General features: G+C 35.3%; 1 protein-coding gene across 2 annotated transcripts in view; it reads right to left on the reverse strand.

Moving 5' to 3' along the window:
- Positions 1-24,168, reverse strand: part of LOC126890372 (guanine nucleotide-binding protein G(s) subunit alpha) — a 149,281-nt gene that overhangs the window by 21,104 nt on the left and 104,009 nt on the right. For both annotated transcript variants that reach the window (XM_050659250.1, XM_050659249.1), the window contains exons 5-6: positions 16,609-16,859; positions 12,440-12,567 (exon numbers count right to left, since the gene is read on the reverse strand). In XM_050659250.1, coding sequence (XP_050515207.1) covers positions 12,440-12,567; positions 16,609-16,859 — 379 coding nt within the window. The remainder of the gene's footprint in view (positions 1-12,439; positions 12,568-16,608; positions 16,860-24,168) is intronic.

The following is a 24,168-nucleotide window of genomic DNA, read 5'->3' on the forward strand; positions in this document are numbered from 1 at the left end:
GAACAAATAATTCAATTTTAAAAGAGCTAAAGGCTAGCCAACCAGCTAAGTAAAGTCCATCTCCAACAATTAAAATACTTTGGACTTGTTATGAGAGCAAACATAGAAAACATGGAAAGACTCACTATACAAGGAAAGGTGGAAGACCGAAGATCACCGGGAAGATCCCCAACAAGATCGATCAATCAAATTACAGGAATATGCAAAAGACCTATGCATGAGTTAAAAGAAATGACCAGAGACAGATATCTTTGGAGACAAACAATACACAATATCACGTCGACCACTACACCCCCTCCGGGGAGTCAGGATCAAAAAGAGAGAATGGCTGTTAAACGTGCACTAAATGCTGACATTAATATTCGTATCTATAACAAACATATAGAACCTGTAGAATTCCAGTATCTTGGTTGCTGGATAACAAACGATCTTGACCACGAGGTCAAAATATGTGCTCATATAGAGTATGCTGGGTCAGCTTTTCAAAGAATGGAAAAATTCCTAATAAACTGGAGGTGTAGTCGAATTTGCTGGTGTATACACGTGTATAAAATCGCTCCTGCTATTTAGTAAATTTAAGTGGTACAAAAATGATAAAAACAAGTGAGTTCTTCAACAACTAATCCACAAAAGTGCACGGACATCTTCATATGATTGCAAAGTTTATTCAATAAAAATTTATTCAATAAAAATAGATAATTAGTGTTATTATCATATACGATAAACTTATTTTAGCATGTAAATAAGGTCATTAGGTTACACTAGAATAGTAATTATTTGTATTGCGGTTACGTGGAAGAGCGCTTCTTAGCTGGTGTTTCTAGGAACATCATCTAAGAGCGAACGTCGCCTTTTGCTTTATTATAATTATTACTGTTTGTCTAGTTTGTATTTTTTTTTTGAAAAAAAGCAATAAAGTCATTATCAGATTTAGCCATACGGCTCACACTCCCTCTAAGGGGAAAATTTACTCATCCCAGATACCTACTGTATCAAAAGGATTGAGCTCTGGTGGGACTCTTTCCGTGTTATCGAGCCCTAGGTGACTTGGAATGCAGGTGTATCTCCCAGAAATTTTCGTACGCATCTGGCCGTCGCGAGTAGTACAGCTTTCTGCATGGTCTTATAAAGATGTTCATTCAGACCCAGCTTTTTTATGCTTTCGAGGAGGGTCTTCGGAATGACTCCAGTAGTAGAAATAATAATCGGTATCGTCTGGGTACTTTGCATTCTCCATTGCCTTCGTATTTGAATTTCTAGATCTCTGTATTTGGCGATCTTTTCAGTAAATTTACTACGTAGACTATTGTTGTTAGGTATCGCCACATCAATTAGTGTTGTTTGTCTTGTTAATTTATTAACTAGTACGAGATCTGGTCTATTATGTGCCACTGTTTGGTCTGTGAGCACAGTGCGGTCCCAGTATAGCTTGTAGTTGTCATCCTCAAGCATACTCTCAGGGACGTATTGATAATACGGGAGATGGTCTGTTTGGAGAAGTCCCAGCTTGATAGCTATCTCTTGATGAAGGATTTTTGCTACTGCATCATGCCGTTCCTTGTATTCAGTTGCAGCAAATGCCTGGCAGCCCCCTGTAAGATGTTGGATGGTTTCTTGGGCTTGACATCCATATCAGCATCTGTCGTTTTGAACCTGAGGGTCTTTGATGATATATTTCAGGTAATTTCTGGTTGGTATAACCTGATCCTGAATGGCCAGTAATGAACCCTCCGTTTCAGGGAACATCTTTCCTGATGTCAACCAGTAGTTCGACGCTATATTGTCGACATAGTCTTGGCTGACCTCATTGGGATGTCGCCCGTGCAGAGGTTTACCCATCCAGGCGCGCACTTTTTCGTCCTTAGTAAGGTGGTTTAAGCGCATTTCTGGTTCCCTCAGTTTGATCGGTGTTGTGTCATCTACTGCGCAGATAGCGCGATGTAGAGTAGATGTCTCAGCCTGCATCTGAAAATAAGTTCTTAAATTAGCAATTTGTTTATCTAATTGCTCACCTATATCCATAAGTCCTCTTCCTCCTAGATTCCGTGGTAATGTTGTTCTTTCTACTGCACTTTTAGGATGGTGGTTTTGTGCCTTTGTGAGGTGTGTTCGCACTTTTCGCTGAAGAGCTTCTATATCTGTTTTTGTCCACTTAACAATACCAAATGAGTAGCTAAGCGCGGAACATGCGTAGGTGTTTAGTGCCTTAAACAAATTTCTACTGTTAAGGTGTGAGCGAAGCAGCTGTTTTACCCTTCGTATAAACTCAGTAGTTATCTCTGTTTTCATTTGTTTATGGTCAATTTTCCGCGCTTGCTTTACTCCAAGATATTCGTACATATCGTTTTCACCCATGGCCTCGATGTTCTGGCCATTTTGCATATCGAATCCTCCGGGCTGTACTTTTCCTCTGACTATATTTAAAATACGGCACTTGTCTAGTCCGAAGTGCATACTAATATCATTAGAAAAAGTTTCTACAGTTTTTAGCATCTCATCGAGTTGGTTTCGAGTGGAAGCCATTAATTTCAAATCATCCATGTACAATAAATGATTAAGCTTCGCCACCACATTGTTGTTATTTTTGATGCTAAAACCTGCATCTGTGGAGTTCAATAGCTGAGATAGTGGGTTCATAGCTAGACAGAACCACAGAGGACTCAACGAATCTCCTTGAAACAGGCCCCGGCTGACTGCGATATTTTCAGTTTCGATGTTACTTTCACCAGGTATTTGAAGGTGAATTCTAGTTTTCCACTCTGTCATTATATGTTGTAAAAAGGTCACTATATTATCATCGACTTTATATATTCTTAATATATCTATAAGCCATTCATGCGGCACTGAATCAAAGGCCTTCTTGTAATCAATAAAAGCAGTAAATAGGTTCCTCTTTTTGGAATATGCTTGATTAGAAATGACTAAGTCGATGATAAGTTGTTCTTTGCAGCCCATGGAACCCTTAGCGCATCCTTTCTGTTGAGGCTCTATGATATTGTTCAGCGCACAGTGTTGGTAGATACGCCGGGCTACACAAGATGTGACCAATTTATACAAAGTTGGAAGACAAGTAATTGGACGGTATTTTGCTGGATCTTGGGTGTTATTTTGATCCTTCGGTATTAAATAAGTGGTTCCCTGAGTTAGGAATGATGGTATATCCTGCGGATTAGAAATAACATAATTAATTAGTGTTGATAAGCATTCATGAACACTCCAAAACTTCTTGAGCCAAAAGTTTTGAACTCCGTCTGGTCCAGGAGATTTCCAGTTATGAAGCTCTTTGATGATATTTGAGACTTCTTCAGTGGTGAAGGGTTCGTAGAGAGTAGTAGTGTAGTGTTGGCAGTTCTGTGCCGTATCTTCTATCCATCCAGCATTGTTGTTAAGAGCAGCTGGTGTGGAAAGTTGATTTCCCCAAAACTCATGAATTTCTTCTTGGCTTGGATAAGACTTATCGAGATTTTCTACGGTGGAATTGAGTTTTCGATAGAACGCCTTCTCAGCAGTCTCAAAAAGGGCATTGTCGGATTTTCGGTTGTTACTCACTTTGTACCTTCTTAGTCGTCCTGAATAAACTGAGAGTCTTTGTTTTAACGTATCCAGGCACTGTTGGGCTGTGTTGTTTTCTGGATCGTATCTTGAGTGTCTTGCAGTATTCCGTATTATTTCTTCAGCTCTCCTGATGACTCTTGTACTTCTTACACCTCGTATAATAGTATAATAGTAATAATTCCTCGTGGAATTGAGTTTTCGATAGAACGCCTTCTCAGCAGTCTCAAAAAGGGCATTGTCCGATTTTCGGTTGTTACTCACTTTGTACCTTCTTAGTCGTCCTGAATAAACTGAGACTCTTTGTTTTAACGTATCCAGGCACTGTTGGGCTGTGTTGTTTTCTGGATCGTATCTTGAGTGTCTTGCAGTATTCCGTATTATTTCTTCAGCTCTCCTGATGACTCTTGTACTTCTTACACCTCGTATAATAGTATAATAGTAATAATTCCTCGTGGAATTGAGTTTTCGATAGAACGCCTTCTCAGCAGTCTCAAAAAGGGCATTGTCGGATTTTCGGTTGTTACTCACTTTGTACCTTCTTAGTCGTCCTGAATAAACTGAGAGTCTTTGTTTTAACGTATCCAGGCACTGTTGGGCTGTGTTGTTTTCTGGATCGTATCTTGAGTGTCTTGCAGTATTCCGTATTATTTCTTCAGCTCTCCTGATGACTCTTGTACTTCTTACACCTCGTATATATTCTGTGACTCGACCAATATCCCTACGCAGCAATTCAATCTTTCCGAGCAGTCTTTTTTCCCAGGGTGCAATTCTGCTACCAGTCCTTCCGTTATTAGAACCCCGTCGTGTTCTGATCTTAATGCCCATTACATTAGCAATTGCTGTTGCTGCACAGTAGATTAGCATGTGCAGATACTCTAATGTGTGGGCTTCTACGACATAATTGGGTAGGACTTCAGTGTTCACAATTTGTAACAGCACACCTAGTCTCTTACAAGAGTTTATTCGTGGTAGCGGTGGTCTGCTAAGTGGGTTTGTTCCATTAAACTCTTGTACAGCACGTGCCATTTCGCTTACTAGGTTATCATGTAGCTCGTTGTTTTCCTGCTCTGTATTGTCAGGTTGAGTTTCTTGTATGGCAAGCTCAGGAATCTGCTCATGCACTTCATTGGGGACTTGATCTTCAATTACAACATCGTTATGAATCTCCCGTTCGACTTCGCTTCTGATGATATTGCGTCTAGTCTCTGGGATAAGGTTGTTTCTTATAATTACCCGGTATTGGTCTGATACTCGTTGCTCCGATACTTGAATATCTGGGTACGTCCTGCAAAATTCGGCATACAGCTGTTGTCGGTAGCCGATTGTTTCTTGACCGAGGTTTGTCACCTTGTAGTAGAAGCGCAAAATGTTCTCATTGATGGACACAGTCCATTTCATGCGCTGCCTCGGTCGTCCCGCTTGAGTGAGCGCCGGCTGATGATCCAGCGCAGCACCTTCGGCGGGTGGAGCTCTTGTTGTTGTTTGGCTCGCTTGTGGGTGTGGTTGTGGTTGGGCTGTAGCTGATTGTATGACAGGGGCCCGCCTCCTCAACACCCTGCCACCGACGTCCCGCATGCTGTCACGTCCAGCGCCGGCTCCAGACGTGCCCTGGCGATCCCCAGGCAGCGATCCTAAACATAAATTATGATTCTCCATTCTCATGGGTGTGCATTTTATACCTACTGCCAGGTGTTAGTTTTTGTTCCACAAAGTCATTATTATTATTATTATTATTATTATAAACTCTACATTATCGTTGGATATTCGACACCAGGGTTATGTTCTGTCGCCGCTACTGTTTAACGTATACAGTGAAGCCATATTTCAGAAAGCGATAGCGGAGCTAAGTGATGGAATCTCTATAAACGAATAAGATTAGCTGATGACACCGTTATAATGGCAGACACCCTGGAATCGCTACAAGAATTGCTAAATAGAATTAACGATTATTGCATTCGATATGGACTAAAAATAAACAAGAAAAAAACTAAATGTACGAATGTCTCAAAAACAACATGGAAATGAAAGGTTAATGATAGAGCAAACCCAAATAGAAAAAGTAAAGTCATACAAAATATCTGGGAACCTGGGTTGATGACAAAAATGACCAAAGCAAAGAAATTAAAGTCCAAATTGAAACTACAAGGCAAGCATTTACAAAAATGAAGACACTGCTTACAAACAAAGACCTCAGTTTAGACCTTACCAGTCCAGACCTTACAACCTTCAGTTGCCTCTCAGATGCTACATATTTTCTATATTACTATAAGGAATGGAAGCTTGGCCATTGAAGAGACAACACATAAGAAAAATAGAAGAAAAATTGAAGAAAAAATCTTCTGTGTAAAAGGTATATTTATTTGAAAACCCCAATAAAGGGCTACATTAAAAAACAGAACGTTTTCGCTCTAAAGAGAGCATCATCAGTGTTCTAAGCCTAAAATAAGTATAACCATAATTAGTGAAGACAAAGTAAAAAATTTTAAAGGTTGACCAAGATAAAAAATTAGGTTATACTCACAAGCTCTACATGCTAAGCCACCAAAAATACATGGGTTAAAACCCTTAAAATGTTGACTAAAAGTCTTACATTGACGTGTTGAATATTAAATCCTGGCGATGGATGAAATTTAGAAAGATACCTCAAAGCATCATATTATGACTATACTACGAGCATGTGGGTGGTTGAGTCGATTTCTCTGTCTTCATAAAGAGAAAGGTGAAAGCCAACTGATTACAGGTGACAGGTGTGAAACACAGGTCACAGGTGTGACGTACTGTCATTAGTCAGAAACGCTTTCACACCTGCCACCTGTAATCAGTTGGCTTTCACCTTTCTCTTTGTGAAGACAGATAAATCGACTCAACCACCCACATGCTCGTGGTATAGTCATAATATGATGCTTTGAGGTATCTTTCTAAATTTCATCCATCGCCAGGATTTAATATTCAACACGGCAATGGAAGACTTTTAGTAAACATTTTAAGGGTTTTTTTAACCCATGTATTTTTGGTGGCTTAGCATGTAGAGCTTGTGAGTATAATCTAATTTTTTATCTTAGTCAACCTTTAAAATATTTTACTTTGTCTTCACTAATTATGGTTACACTCATTTTAGGCTTAGAACACTGATGATGCTCTCTTTAGAGCGAAAACGTTCTGTTTTTTAATGTAGCCCTTTATTGGGGTTTTCAAATAAATATACCTTTTACACAGAAGATTTTTTTCTCCAATTTTTGTAATTAATGGTATGGTATACAGCCAGCTACAGGAAATTTTTTCCTTATGAAAAATAGAAGCGTTCGAAATGGGGTGTTACAGAAGAATATTGAAAATTCAGCGGGTTCAAAGGATTACCAATGTTGAAGTGCTACGACGTTTAAATAAGGAGTTAGAAATTATGAACAGTATAAAAACTAGAACACTGGAATATTTGGGTCACATTACCAGAGGAGAAAAATATGAGTTGCTAAGAATTATTATGCAAGGAAGGATCCAAGGAAGAAGAAGTATAGGAAGATGACGCATCTCCTGGCTGAGGAACCTTAGAGAATGGTTTAACTGTAGTTTATCACAACTATTCAGAACAGCAGCCAACAAAGTGACCATAGCCATTATGATATTCAACCTGCGATAGGAGAGGGAACTTTAAGAAGAAGATCCGACACCAATTTGTAAAAAAAAATCATTTATTTCATATTGCTATACGGAGTGCAAACTTAAGACTCTCAGAACTACAAGTAAGGCGTACCTTTGAGATGTGGGTTTTTCAAAGGATGCTGAAGATCTCTTAGACAGAGCATGTGACCAACAACGAGGTGCTGAGAAAGAACTCCTAAATAATATAAAAAAACAGAAAAACGAGTTATCTAGGATATATTTACAGAGGAGAAAAATACAACTTTCTACGACTCATAATGGAATGGAATGTGGAAGAAATAAGAGGCCCAGGAAGAAGAACATGCTCTTGGCTGAAGAATGTATGAGACTGGACAGGCATGGACACACATTCGATACTAAGAACAGCTCAAGATAGAGAGCAATGGACCGTGATAGTCGTGACGTCAAATCAATGTTGGCTACTCTGAAATGGTTTCCAAACAAAGCAAAAATTCACACATGGTGTTTGTTTTCGTTTTTATAATTGGAATATATTGCTTGTAGGATGTTTAATTTTTACAAAATGGTAATGTGTTGGGTACCCGTGATTGTAATCAATGCTCATGGCTCATAGTATATTTCCCACCATATTTCCATATATGACTGGTTAAGAACCTGAAGAAAGGCAGTAAGTACTATGTAGTGTGTAAATCCTTGATTTTGTGTAAGGACATTTATAAAATTAAAAGCAATATGATTGATATGACTAACAAGGATTGTGTCTTTAGAAAAAATGTGCAGATGATTGTTAAAATAAAATAAAATTAAAAATGATTACACAAATCACGTGTACAATCAATTTACAGTTGCTTTGTTTGGAAACTTTTTGACGTCACACTATCACGGTCCATTTTCTGTAGTTATAGCCAACCTTAAGTAATGGAGAAGGCACCTTAAAAAGATTTAAAATTTACACATCAAATTTGGGAAAAGCAAGGGAACACAATATACTAATGCTTTTCTTTTTCGTAGATTACACAAAGAATTTCGATTCAGTAAAATGGGATCCCCTCTGGAGTATAATGGGAAATATCTTCTTCTTCATGTGCCGTGCTCGATTATCGAGCGTTGGCTATCAATTTGTCTGGATCTGTTAAACCATTCTCTAAAGTTTCTAAGCCATGACATTCTTCTTCGACCTTGCCCTCTCATCCGTCTACCTTGCCTTGTATTATTAAATGGAGTATATTATATCTCTCTGGGTGTCGCATAACATGACCAAAATATTCAAGTTTGCGATTTTTAACTATTCTGACGACTTTAGTAACTTTTGACATCCGATGCAAGACAACTTCCTTACGAACTCTATCCAGCCAACTTATTCGTAAAATTCTCCGGTAAACCGAGATTTCAAAGGCTTCCAGTTTATTGAGAAGTGTATCCGTTAAAGTCTAACCTTCGACACCCTACAAAAGAGTAGAGAACACATAATAACTCACTAACCTAATTTTCAAACTAAAAGTAATATTGTTTCCACCTGACAGTTCTTCATCTTAAATAATGCAGCTCTGGCCTTCTCTATATGTATTATAATTTCTTTAGTCATGTCTCAGTTCTCATTTAGATTACAACCAAGGTAGGTGATACTGTTAGTTCTCTCCAGTTGTTCACCATAAGCTGTTACCACTTCCGGTTGTATTGGCGTTTTACTGAAAACCATCACCTTTGTCTTTGCTGTGTTTAGCTTGAGTCCATATTCATCACATGTGATCATCCTATTAATCAGATGTTGTAACGTTACAAACGTCACATCTTTGATATTTTATTTTTAAATAATTATTTTACTTTATTTTCTTTAATATTTCATTGGTAATAATTTTCTTGTATTTGTTTTACCTGTTTTCTTCGTTAAAAACTCGTTGGCGCCCTCTTTTATTATCCTCTTTTATCATCTTCTATTTAATATATCTCTTTTCATCTAAAATCTAAATCATCATACTGAACGTACCCCGTATATTCTTACTCTGTGAGTATCTGTTTTAATACGGAACATGCCTAACTTCCTACAGTTCACGCTGTCATTTCAATTCTCAAAATAGTGGTGGTAATGTCTTAAAAGGCAAAGAAGCTTCAAAATTAAAACATTTTATTTCTAAACGATCTTTCACTTGGGGTAAGAATACTAAGAATTCTAATTATTGCAATCATTATATTACTCATTATATTCCTCATTATATTCCATGCATACCTAGTTTCTTTCAACAGTTTTTTTAATATTTTTTTTATATCTAACCTAACCTCCAATGTCAAAGCATGTGTTCTGATATTTTAGCTTTAAATATATCTTTTTAATTTACATATATGCACGTTTAGTAATCAAATTATTTAACTATTCCGTCACTATTAATTTTATTTTATTCCTTCGCCAATTACTACTCTTTACGATTATTTGGCAAAAGCTCGTTTTTGGTTTTTCTTCTTGATGATTGATATGTGTCTTTATCTTATAGTTTTTGGGAAATAAAACCACTTTTCTCCCTCCGGGAGCTTCAAGCATCCTCAAATCGTCGGCGATACAACAACGAGGACCATGCCATCAGAACTGCAACCACATCACCAAGACTGTAACGACCAACATCCGTAGGCCTGGTGTAATACAGCATTTAGAACCACAGCGCCAGCTGCAGAATTTTCGTTTCAATGTTGAAATTCATCGTAATTGCTTGCTAAAAACAATGTCATCCGCGTATCTCAAATTATTAATATTGACGCCATTCATTTTGATACCACATTGAACACTATCCACTGCTTTCTTGAAAACGAACTCAGAATAGATGTTAAATGTTAGTGGGGACAAAATGCAGCCCTGTCTAACTCCTCTTTGTATTTGAAGCTCTTCAAAAGTGTCCTGGCCAATCCTGATGTTTGCACGTTGATGCCAGTAAAGATTTTAATAATGGGTAGGTCTTTATGATCAATACCCACCTGTTGAAGAATGTCAATCATTCCAGTATGTTTTACTCAATCAAAGGCCTTCTCAATATCAATAAAACATATAAACCGTATGTCCGATATCTCTGCATCTCTGTACCATAACCTGAATACTAAATAGTGCTCCTCTGGTCCCTAGGTTACTGCAGAACCCAAACTGTGTATCACCAAGTTGTTCTTTTATGTTTTGGTACATTCTAGAGTGCAAAATTCGTAGAAATATCTTTAAAATATGACTCATCAAACCGATGATTCGGTAGTCACTACATCTTTTTGCATTTGCATTTTCAGAATTTCTGTTACTACACTCCTGGCCAAAAAAATCGGGACACCTTAAAAATGGGTCATTTTTGATGTCACGAATCTCCTAAACCTGTTGTCCGATTTTAGTTATTTTTTTAATATCTTGTAGCCTTATTCTCCAAGAATATCGATGTGGTAAGAGTGCTGCTGAATAGGTAAATGTCATTGTATATCGGGTGTAACAATAATACTGTGTTTTTTCCTGAAAGTTCGTAACACCCTGTGGAATATTCTAGCATTTAAAAAATATTGAAATTAAACCTAAATTGTAGCCTGAGCCTTTCTGAACAGTCTGCTTCTTGATTCATTCACTTATGTTGGATAATGAAAAAGTTAGGTACTTTGACACCTGGCCATGTTCTTCATCAATACAGGGTGTTTCTAAATAAGTGCGACAAACTTTAAGGGGTAATTCTGTATGAAAAAATAATGACCATTTGATTTATAAACATATGTCTGCAAATGCTTCGTTTTTGAGATACACGATGTTGCATTTTCTCTTACACGCTGACGATTTATTTATTGCTCTAAAACCGGTTGAGATATGAAAATGAAATTTGGTGGGTTTTAAGAGGTAGTTACTGCGCATTTTTTGACATACAATTATGTATTTTATATTCACCACTGGCGTGCATATGGGTCATATTACCCGGTCATATTACCCGTATGCACGCCAATGGTGAATATAAAATTTTTAGTTGTATGTCAAAAAATGTGAAATAACTATCTCTTAAAACCTACCAAATTTCATTTGCATATCTCAACCTGTTTTAGAGCAATAAATAAATCGTCAGTTTGTAAGAAAAAATTCAACATCCCGTATCTCGGAAACGAAGCATTTGCGGAGATATGTTTATAAAGCAAACTGTCATTATTTTTTCTTACAGAATTGCCCCTTAAAGCTTGTCCCACTTATTTAGAAACACCCTGTATTGATGAAGAACATGGCTAGGTGTCAAAGTACCTAACTTTTTCATTATCCAACATAAGTGAATGCGTCAAAAAGCAGACTGTTCAGAAAGGCTAAGGCTACAATTTAATTTTAATTTCAATATTTATTAAATGCTAGAATATTCCACAGAGTGTTACGAACTTTCAGGAAAAAACACAGTATTATCGTTACACCCGATATACAATGACATTTACCTGTTCAGCAACACTATTACTACATCGATATTCTTAGAGAATAAGGCTACAAGATTAAAAAAAAAAAAGAATGTTTGTGTAATTTATACGCACGTAAGAAGTTATACTTCTATTATATAATTTCAACGAAATAAATATACATACTTAACAGTTACAATACCAAAAATTAAGCAAAACTTAACAATACCAAAAATAAAAAAAAAATGAATATGAATCGTCCGGGATTTGAACCCGCGATCTCTCGATCTCTGGTCCAATGCTATACCAACCGAGCTATCAAGCCCCGTGCTATTGACGTGTCGGATATAATTACACATCACGGTGACAAATAGATCAAAGTGAAGAATAAAAATAGATATTTTATTATCTTACGCCCGAGGAAGACAAATCCAAAGACACAAAAATTATAATAAATAATACATTTACTAAGAACACTAATATATTCTTTTAATGACTTATTTGCGTTGATACATACATAATTTGAAAGATTAGCAACGAACTACATACTGTCTGTCTGCGCATGAGCCAGGAAATTATAAAATTTCACCCTCGATCGTAAAGAAGTATAATTTCAACAGGTTTAGGAGATTCTTGACATCAAAAATGACCTATTTTTAAGGTGTCCCGATTTTTTTGGTCAGGAGTGTAGATAGTAGAATATCTGTTTCACCAAAACTTATGGTGACTTTTTCCATATATGTTATTGGAATACATCAATCAGACAAGCACTTGTCATTATAAAACTATATACCCCCCTTACCAGAATATTTTGCTCGTATGACGGAAAGGTAGTTCATATTTGATCCTTCCTCGCAACTATTTTAAATAATCTGTAAATGCTTACCAAAAACTCGTCCCTAATAAAGTACTTGGCTCGAAATACTTCAGGGTGTTCGTTGAAATCATTCGCGACCTCCACTGGAATCTGATATCTTAGGAAATCAGAAAAGTATTCTTCTAATTTACTCTTTCCTAAAACCAAAGATATATTTTAATTGTTTGAAATTACAGTGTTACGTTATAATTAACCCTTAGTCTCCCCACAGTACTTTTGAGTACCACCAAATTCTGGTACCCTTATATCCCAAGCCTTGAAGTAGATTTAATCTGAGAATGTTCTGTTAAATATCATTTATTAGTTATCATCTCATATTTAATACTTCAAATGTCATTCAAACGATTTGGTATTAAATATACAATAAAAAAACAACGCTTTTAGCTTATTTTAAAAAGTTATGACCGAAAAAATAAGGCGGACTTAAAGATACAGTTGGGAAGTAACTGTCAAAAAGAATCTAAACGTGGTGGGAGACTAAGGGTTAGTACAATAAATAATTCTTAATCAGTTAACGTAAACACTAAGTTTTACCAATGAAAATGTGGTAAAGTCGATTCGCTAATCTGAGACACAACTGTCTAGTGACGTTGGTAATTATTTTTTGGGAAGTTAGCTTGCTAGACTTGACTGGAAATTACTACACAACCAAATATACCTGCCCATAGCCAATATTATTAATAGTAAATAACATAAACCTTACACCAATCAATAATTATTTATTTACACCATTATAACGTATTGATAACAAATGAGAAAATTATTTATTGTACAAAATAAAAATATTTTGTAGAAATAAATTTTATGACTTTAGTATACACTCCCACTATTTCCAATAATTATTCTTTTTTTTAACGAAAGATTAAGTTGATTTGGGCAGTTAAAGTTAATAGTGTGAGGTAGGAATTTTTGTGTTGTATGTTTCCTACTCTGAATCTCGGTTGAGCGAATTCAGTATATGAACATTTTAATACTTTAAAAAATTTTGACGGATGCAAAAGAGAACCATAAACGGAGAACAACTCGCAAAGAAGTGAAAAAATTAATAAATATATATCTTCTTCTGCTTTCTTTAATCCAAGCGAATCGATTAAACTTCACCCACCTGCATCAACGTTAAAATTATCCTCCACCTTTTTCAGGACAGCCTATACTTCTCCATCCTGTTGGGGATTCATCTCCATTGCCATTCTTCTTTCTCCCATTCTGCTATGTTTATTCCACTCCTTTTCATGTTTAGTAGCTAACCGTTAATCTCGTCTATCCCAGATGTATATCTTGTGTTCACTTGTTTCTTTGTCTAGAAGAGTCTTTCCAGCTATGCCGCCAAGTACCTTTATTTCTGTTGTTTCAATCAACCTTTTGGTTTTTGTTGTTCTAGTCCAGTTTTTTAGGTTTATGTTATTATTAGCCTTAGAGCGGCTTTGTATATTCTCGATTTAACTTCAATATTAATGTTTTTATTCGCCATGTGGCATTGTGTAGACCAGCGGTTCTCAACCTTTTTTGCTCAGCGACGCACTAACGTACTCCTTACAGATTCGCGACACCCTTATATGTACAAATTTTTGCTAGTGGTAGGTAAGTACAGATGAATATATTAAGCATATTATTTTTTATTTCGTAAGAACATAACAAGCAAAAAACAAAACAGAAAGAATACATAAAATTAGTGTGAAATTTGACCCTAATGACTTTTGCAAAGTATATCTATCCAAGGACGAATTGTAGACAGACACACTCTCAGCTCGCTGTCCACATCAAGTAGTCGAGACCAGTAGCTAGATTTTATATTATTTATCGCAGAAAATGCAGATTCACATAAGTACGAGGTCGAAAACGGCAGTAAAAGGGATACTGCTCTCTTTGCTAATTTTGGGTATTCATTCTTAACTGAAATCCAAAAAACATCCGGAGCTACTTCACTAAATTTTGATTTTAAAACTGTGTCAGAATACACTTCAATAAGTTGTTCCTTTTCAGAATAGGTTAATTCTGCCTTGTTTACGTTGTTCTCGTCAAGTGCAATCAACCATTCACAGTTAGCACTCAAGACAGAGGGAAAGTATTTAGTTATCCCTTCTTGCAACTTACATAAGTGCTCTTTCATGCTCTCCTTTAGTAGAGTCTGTTCTTCAGATTTCAAATCAATTAAAGTTATAGAGGTTTCGGGAAAAGTAGTCAAATCGTTTTTTTCTATAACCGAGTTCCAGAATGTCAGTTTTTTGGAGCAGGCACTTATTTTATCAGTTGATGATATTATGGTTTCCTTTCGTCCATGAATCGTTGCATTCAAAGAATTTAGCTTATTAAAAATGTCAGAAAGGTAAGCCAACTAAGCACACCAAAGAGGGTTTTTAAGATTTTTACAAAAATCACTTTGGCCATCTTCTGTTTTAAAAAATTCGAGTAGTTCGTCTTTAAGTTCTAAAATTCTGTTTAGTATTTTTCCTATAACGTGGTATATACCTAATAGTTAAAAAAAATGGTTGAATGCATGATTGGTATATTATAACAAGTGAAAAATATAAAAAAAAATATCGTATTCGTAAATCTCGCGACACACCTGATAGGTTCTTGCGGCACACTAGTGTGTCGCGACACGGTGGTTGAGAACCGCTGGTGTAGACAGAAGCCATTTTTGTTGATCTAGTTGATATTCTCTTACTTCTGCTCAGCGCCACCATAGCCTGATAGTTCTACGCCAAGTATTTAAACTTAATCTCTTTTTGTTACTGGATAATAATTGATCCATTCACTTCGAGTTTCCATATTACAGGTGTCTTCTCTTCGCCTCTTCGGCGTTGTTCCATTGCGGCAATGATATTATGTCGAATTTCCTCCATCTGGTTTCTATTCTTCTTTGACCATACAAGTTCTCGAAAATACTTCTTTAACTTTCCATCTCTGACACCAGTTATTATGACCTTTTTATGTTGTTCTGTGGATTCCGAGATTAAGTGAAGCATGAGATCGTTTAACTAACTTTACAGTCGGAAAAATGAAAGAATACCCATGAACGATCATATCAAACACATATTTTGGATTTGCTGCCTTTTCTATAAATAACACACGAGAGAGATAGATTATTAAGTGTTGTCTACAAGACGTTGTCGCAAAAACGTTATCCAAGACATAGGCAGTTACATATTTATAATTGACAGAGTGAGACAGCGATACAATTGTTCAACGTAGTTATATTAATTTGGTAGAAAATTTAAACTCACACTTGACTATTTCTGTACTTCTAATGCCATTCTTAGAAAAACATTCAACATCAGTAGACATAATGATTGTATAAACTACTATTCGAGTAACCGTGCTGGTCAACTATAATCTGACAGATTCAATTTCTGTCACTTTGACAGTGAAACTGGGTTAGATTCGTTAGTGTTTATAAATTTTAATAATCAGTCGTATTTACTTAAATAAACACAGTTCTTTTAAAAGCTATTTTGATATTATATTGTATTTTTGGTTTCGTAAGTATTTATTTAATTAAAATAAGTGAATAAAATTTGTAAGTAATCATCTGTCAATATGGTTAACTTCTGTCTATGAGTTTGCCAAACGTGTACATATTACTCTGACTTTTCAATCATAGTGTATAAAATTACAGATTAGTATATTTTTACGAATGTACATTTATTTGCAGATAATGTCTGGAAAATGATCTGGATACCAAATGATCTGAATTCATTAAGTTTACTTTCATTTAAGTCACTTGCAGCTGACATAAACGACATTTTTTAAATTCCTGTTACTATTTACGTCCGGCAACTTTAACATGGAGAAATTCCTAATACTATATTTGTTTACTCATTATTTTTATATTATTAATCTATATCAAAAAATAATTAATTACGGTAGTAAAAGTAACATTTATTACCAATAAATATATAGGAACATATAGAAAAATAATAACATCACAAAAAATTTTTGACACATTTACGTAGCGAAAAATCGTACGGTGGGGTAGTAGTCACATCCGTTTTTTATAGTATTAACGTATTAACTTAGTATTAACTTAGTTTAGACGTCGTTTTGACTAGAAATTTTTGATTTGATTCGTATGCATATCATCGATGACGCCTGGGTATTCTTTCATTTTTCCTACTGTATTTAACTTAAAAACTTACTTAATTACAAGCTGAAAAACCATCATTATTTTCACTAACCTGCTAAAATTTTCTCAGCAAGAAGATCTTGCTTGTTAAGGAAAAGAATAACGGAGATGGTCCTCAACCACCTGTTGTTCCATATTGACTTAAACAGCTCAAGACTTTCTTTGAGCCTGTTCTGAGTCGGATCTTCTCGCAATACCATATTATAAGAGCTGCACGCCGTTACGAAAATAATGGCCGTCACATCATTGAAGCATTGGATCCATTTGCGGCGCTCGTCTCGCTGCCCTCCAACGTCAAACATGCTGCGAAAAAAATTATAATATACATTATCCAATATATACATGGTGTTTCATTAAGAATGTCCAATCTCTGAGTTGTAGATTCTAGACCTCAAAATATTAAGATTTAATAAAATAATTTATAAATTTATTTAAATAAATAAATTATTTACTTAAATAATTTGATATTTAAATAAATACTTACACAAAATGACTTTAATAAAATGTGGCTCCTTACTGAGTTACAGGGAGTTCTATTTAAAATTTTAAAAACTATTTTTACCCAGTACTTTAAAACTGGGTATCCTTATCATAGTTGGCAGAAAGTGTGGCTACTATACACCCTACTGAATACTTATGATAAATAAAAAACCTTTCTAGCTACTACCAGAGGCGTACGACAGCGGATAGTGATCCTTCTCAAATTCTACGCCACTGGGTGAATTACTATTTTAGCGCAATTTTTCGATTGTCCAATACTTTCTATGTAAATAATATACTCTTCATTCGTAACGATAAAGTCATTAGTTTTCGAGATATCTGAAGTTAAAAACGAAACGGCATAGTTATTTTAATTAATTTATGATATTATGATTCATATGATTAATATTTAAAAACTATTTGTAGCCATTACTTTAAAACTATTTGACGTATCCTTATCATAATTGACAGAAAGTGTAGGTACTGTACACCCTACTAAATTATGATAATCGTTTCTAGTTACTACCAGAGGCGTACGACAGGGAAAAGTGACTGGTCGACCCTCCCAAATTCTACGCCACTGACGGAATTGCTATTCTAGTGTAATTTTTAGGTTTTCCAATACTTTTATGCAAATAATAAATATAATCTTCACTCGAAACGATAAAATCATTAGTTTTCGAGATATGTGAAGTTAAAAATGAAGCGACACAATACATTAATCAAAATAACTGTACCGTTTCATTTTTAACTTCAAATATCTAGAAAAAAACTAATGACTTTATCGTCACCAATGAAAAGTATATTATTTACATAGAAAGTATTGGAGAATCGAAAAATTGCGCTAAAATAGTAATTCCCCCAGTGGCGTAGAATTTGGGAAGGGTCAAGAATTCACTCTCCCCTGTGTACGCCTCTGATAGTAGCTAGAAACGTTTATTTATCATAATTTAGTAGGGTGTATAGTAGCCTCACACTTTTTGCCAATTATGATAAGGATACGTCAAATAACTGACATAAAAGTTGCGTAATTAAATTTCCTACAATATAGAATTGGTTAGAAATTTAAAAAATAGTTACCCTTGTTGCAAAATAGCAATAATTGCGAAAAAACCATACAAAAACAAGTACATATTCGCATTTTACGGTTTTCAACCATTTATGCTACAGTTAGGACCTTCATATTTTACCCAGAAAAACTTTATGATATAGTAAAACAACACTGTAAATTTTATTAACATCGGTTCAATATATTTTGCAATCCAGCTTTCGCAAAAAAATTCATTTTGCAAAATGTTACAGGACTGAAAATAGAGCAGATAGCAAGTTGAAATTTTTTTGAAGTTATACTTTTTTACGCGCGATATGAGGGTGAATTTTTATATGTTAAAACCTACGATCCGGGCGCATGCGCATTATAACTTTGTTCTGATTGGATGTTCAAATGACATGTCAAAAATTATCCAATATGGCAGCTGTAGCATTGCTGTGGTGTGGACGGTTGACGGTTTGGTTATGTATGGTAGTTGTGTTTTAAAATTTGTGGGAAGAGAAACAACAAACAAAGGTTAGTTAATAGTTATACTGCCTTTTTGAAGTTATACTTCTTTAGGCGCGATTTCATTGAGGATGAAATTTTAGTAATCTGCGCACACAGGCAGTATGGAGTTCGTTACTAAATGTTTTAATTTATGTATTTATCAGTCCAGAAAAGGTGTGGAAAGAATATATTAGTGTTTTTAAATATATTTTTCTACAAACGTGTTAAAAATGCAATTTATAGCACTCCATAGGAGCGTTAAAAATGCTACTTTAAAGCACCGGTGCTTTAAAAATTTTAAGACACTGCAGTTAAAAGTGAAATGTCAAATTGTGAAACGTCAAAATATTTATATTTCATTTAGTAACATTAATAGATATTAATAATACCTATTTACGAATGTTTCTTCTAAAATTTAGGAATATATTAATTTTATAATACATTTAAGTATGTAGTAATTTTCTTTACAATTTTTACTCACCAATTTGTTTTGTTTATACCTAATATCGCCGTTGTCTAGCAAGTGTCTGCGTAGATTAGCGGTATGTGTATTTAACTACGGACCTGTTAGTACTTGGTTCGATTCCCACATAAGGAAATTTTTTTTGTTTATTATTAATGGTTATTGACATCTTATACTATTATTATATGGACTTATAAATGATTAAAAATAATTAAAATAATTAATCGGGATGTTGCCCAACTATTTACCGGGTTGCAAATTTATAATAATTGCCTATTTCAAAATGCACTTTTGAAATGAATTTTTCTTATGCACAAATGCAATTTCAGATTTCTTATTCATTACAATAGTTCACAAAATTTCCTGACATTCTCACGAATCCAACGCACCAAACTGCATTAAAATCCGTCTTACTGCACCAAAAATCGAGAGTAAGGCCTTTTTTTGTGCTTCAATGCCTCGACTAATTCGGCCAGAGATCGAGAGGTCGTGAGTTCGAATTCAGTGCAATCCTATACTTTTTTTATTTTTTTGAAAGCGGTAAGCACAAAATTAGTTTGGTGTTAAAAAAAATTAAAACAAACTGTTTAAAGTATATTTATTTTTAAGAAATCATATAATAGAAGTATAACTTCTTACGTGCGTACAAAGTACACACACATTCTTTTTTTGCTATAGAAGTGTACTGTACCTTTTATTTGCAATTTGCAAAATTAAAATCGATTAACTACCACGGCGTCATGAATTATTTTAAATAAACATTAATTATTGCTGCTACGCGCAGGACAGCGGGTAGTTTGCTCTGATTGAGCATTCCAATGACCTTTGATAATGATTGATACATTTTAATTTTTATTACATTTCGATATAAATAAATAAATTTGTTTATTGCAAAATAAAAATACATACTCTATCTTTTGAAATAACACTTTTTTTAGCAAAAACTTTCTTTGTTCATATATTTTAACTTAGAGAATAAAAGTTTAAGTAAAAACTTAAAAGGGGGGTAAAGGGGTAGAATGCGAATATATGGAGTTGATTCCAGTTTACTCCACTTAGCCTCTTCTACTCAAATCCGACTCTCACCTTCACGCTGGTACCTCCTGTTAAACCGAGCAACCCCGCCGGAGATCCGGTATCAAACCCGGGTGGAAAGTGGGGTCGGGAACGGACGAGAGCGGGTGAAATGGTCCTCCGAAAAGGGGGTTGTGCTATGGGCCGGCGTCCCGTACATATGAAAATTTTGAAGCCACGAAACAGAAACTATTGCCTCGGAACAAGACGGATACTCGATATAAACGACACACGCAACGGAATAAGGATATTTGCATAGGTACGTGGAATGTGTTAAGTTGGTACAGACCTGGAATAGCGACAAGAGCCATTAGACAACTGCAAGAATATAACATGGATATAACAGCAATACAGGAAATAAGATGGACAGCAACGGGAAATTTAGAAATGGAAGATGTTATAGTCTTTTGGTCGGGTAGTGAGAACAGACATGAATACGGATGTGGATTCGTAATTGCAAAAAGATTAAAAACGGCAGTGATAGATTTCAAGCCAATAAACGAACGTATCTGCTATATTAGACTCAAAGGTAAGTGGTTCAATCTCACTATATTCTCAATTTATGCCCCAACAGAAGATGCCGAAGAAGATAGGAAGGACGAATTTTACGAATTACTAGACCAACAGTATAAAGCAGCGCCAAAACATGACATCAAAATAGTAATGGGGGACTGTAATGCTAAACTAGGTAAGGAAGACTATTTAAGAGAAGTAATTGGTAAATATAGCCTACACGATACAACAAATGATAATGGACACCGGCTAACACAATTCGCAATATCTAATAACATGATTATTAAATCCACCCAATTTGAAAGAAAGGACATTTACAAGGTCACATGGGTGTCAAATGATGGAAGAACACGTAACCAAATAGATCATGTCCTCATTGATGCAAGACACTCTAGTAGCATTATTAATACACGAAGTATGAGAGGAGCTGACAGTGATAGTGATCATTTTCTTGTAAAATCAAAGTTGAGAACACGAATATCAGTACAGAAGATGGAGCAACAAGAACAAAGAGAAAGATGGGACATAAAAGCTCTTCAAACACCAAATAAAGAACTGGAGTACCAAGTAGCCATAAGCAACAGATTTCAATTGCTGGGAGAGGAAGACCAAAATGTAGACCTAGGAGATGCATGGCAGCGAATGGCATCAGTGATAGAACAAGCAGCGGAAGAAACCATTGGGAAAAAGAGGACTCGCCCAAAACAGAAATGGTTTGACAAACAATGCGAAGAAATGCTGGAAACAAAAACTCACAAAAGAATGAAAATGCTACAAAACCCTACAGATGAGAACAAAGCAGATTTTCACAGAACGAGGGCACAGACAAGGCAACTACTCAGAACTAAAAAGAGAAGCTACATAGAACAGCAAATACGAGTAATGGAAAATGAGTGGCGAGAGGAATCAAATAAGAAAACTCTTTAGGGAAGTGAAGACAGTCAGACAAGGTGGAAATGTTGGAGTAACACAAGCTATGAGAAATGAAGCAGGTGAACTGATAATGATGGAAACAGAAATCGTAGAGCGATGGAAGGAATACTTTCGGAATTTACTAAATATTGAAAGTGAGATGGAGGAATCAGAGACTACATTTCATTCTGCAGATGTGGAAATACCATCACCAACACTCCAAGAAGTAAAGAATGCAATAGCGTCTCTTAAAGATCACAAAGCACCAGGAAATGATGGTATAAATGGAGAATTGATAAAAAAAGGAGGAAACGTTTTACATCAAAAATTGTATGACATTATTCTCAGAGTATGGCAACAGCAGAAAATGCCTAGAGAATGGAATGGAAGCGTTATAATACCCATACATAAGAAGGGAAATAAAGAGCAATTCCGAAACTACAGAGGCATATCGCTTATTAGTACAGTGTATAAGATTCTATCAATTATCTTACTAAAGAGACTCACTCCGTATTCGGAAGATATTCTAGGCGACTACCAATGCGGCTTTCGAAGTGGAAGGTCAACAATAGATCAAATATTTACCATCCGACAAATATTAGAAAAAAAACTGGGAATTTAATGGAGATGTACACCAAATCTTCGTAGATTTCCAGCAAGCATATGACTCGATAAAAAGAAGCAGACTATGGCTAGCAATGCTAGAAATGGGAATACCAAGAAAATTAGTGCAGCTCACTCAAATGTGCGCGGCAGACTCATATGCACAGGTAAAGATAGGAAACAGAACATCGATGCCATTTAGTATAACATCAGGGCTTAGACAAGGAGACCCTTTATCACCATTGCTATTCAATTTGGCTTTAGAATACGCAATAAGTAAAATATCGTCTGAACTAACAGGGGGATTCGCAAATCGAGGATCAAAACTATTGTTGGCCTTTGCCGATGATCTAGATGCAGTCGCACATTCTACAAGAGACGTAAGGGAGGTGTTTTCACAGCTCGAGGAGGAAACAGGTAACCTGGGCCTTCGAATAAATGAAGAGAAGACGAAATATATGCTGGTGACCAAAAATCCAAGACCAAGAGTTAGGCAGAACGTAACTATTAATGACCACAACTTTGAAGTAGTAAAAGAGTTTAAATATCTGGGAGCAGTAATCACAGAGGACAATCACATAGAAGAAGAGGTCTCAGCAAGAATAGCTGCGGGAAATAGAGCATTATACTCCCTATCATCATTATTAAGATCTAAGCTGCTGAAAAGACAATCTAAATTAAGACTGTACATATCAATTATTCGCCCAGTTGTTACATATGGGAGTGAAACATGGACTCTACATTAGCGAGAAATAAATAAATTGCTGATATTTGAAAGGAAAGTCCTCAGAATGATATTTGGTCCTCAAAGAGATGAATTGACAGGAGAGTGGAGAAGGCGCCGCAATGCTGAATTGGTGACTCTATATGGTACTGAAAACATCGTCAGACATATAAAAGCTAATCGGATAAGATGGGCAGGTCATGTAGTAAGATCAGAGGAAGACAGAGTGCTAAAGACAGTGTTCTTCGAGAGACCAGACGGTAGAAGATCAGTGGGCCGTCCCAGAAAAAGATGGAAGGATGATGTTGAAACCGATCTATCTAGGATTGGGGTACAACAATGGCAAATCGAAGCGCAAGATCGCAGACGATGGAGGGCCATAGTGGATGCGGCGAAGACTCACCCCGAGTTGTAAAGCCAGTCAAGAAGAAGAAGAATAAAAGTTTATTATTTTTAAAAATATGCAATTGTTTAAACAATATTTCACAAACAATTAAAATTAGTTTGATTTTTGTGGAATTAAAATATTAAAATACAACAAAATATAGAGTAAGAAAATAATATATTAGATAAAGATTGGAAGAAATTTAGGTGGAAATCAACTTGTGCGAATCGAACATCGCTGTCCTGCGCGTAGCACCAAAAATTAATGTTTATTTAAAAAATTTCCTGACGGTGGTAATTAATCGATTTTAATTTTGCAAATTGCAAATGAAAGGTACAGTACACTTCTATAAGCAAAAAAAAAATTCAACTTGTTATCTGCTTTATTTTCAGTCCTGCAACATTTAAAAAAAAATGATTTTTTTTTGCAAAAGCTGGATTGCAAAATTTATTTTGCAAAATCTACTTGTTTTTGTATGTTTTTTTTTCGCAACTATGGCTATTTTGCAACAAGGGTGACTATTTTTTAAATTTTCAACCAATTCTGTATTGTAGGAAATTTAATTACGCAACTTTTATGTCAGTACAACTTTTCTAAGAAATGAATAGTTTTAAAGTTATAATCAAAAAACCAATAAAAAAAATCGAATTTTTCCTTCATATTTTGACATTTTGATTATTTAAACAATGTTCCGGACCATTTTGAGTGGGAGGATAACTCAAATATTATTATTTGAGTTATTTTCAAACAATTTCTGCAAAAAAATTTGAGTCACTTCTCAACGCCCATCTCAAAACAGATGCGCCCTGGACTATATAGTGCTCATTAAAATAATACTAAATTTTTTGATCTCATACCACCGAAAAATCGTTATAAACACCTTCGCAAAAAAATGACAAGTCTTAATTTTTCAAAATT

The sequence above is a fragment of the Diabrotica virgifera genome, chromosome 8 (genome assembly GCF_917563875.1).
Source record: "Diabrotica virgifera virgifera chromosome 8, PGI_DIABVI_V3a".
In the NCBI taxonomy this organism is placed as follows: Eukaryota; Metazoa; Arthropoda; class Insecta; order Coleoptera; family Chrysomelidae; genus Diabrotica; species Diabrotica virgifera.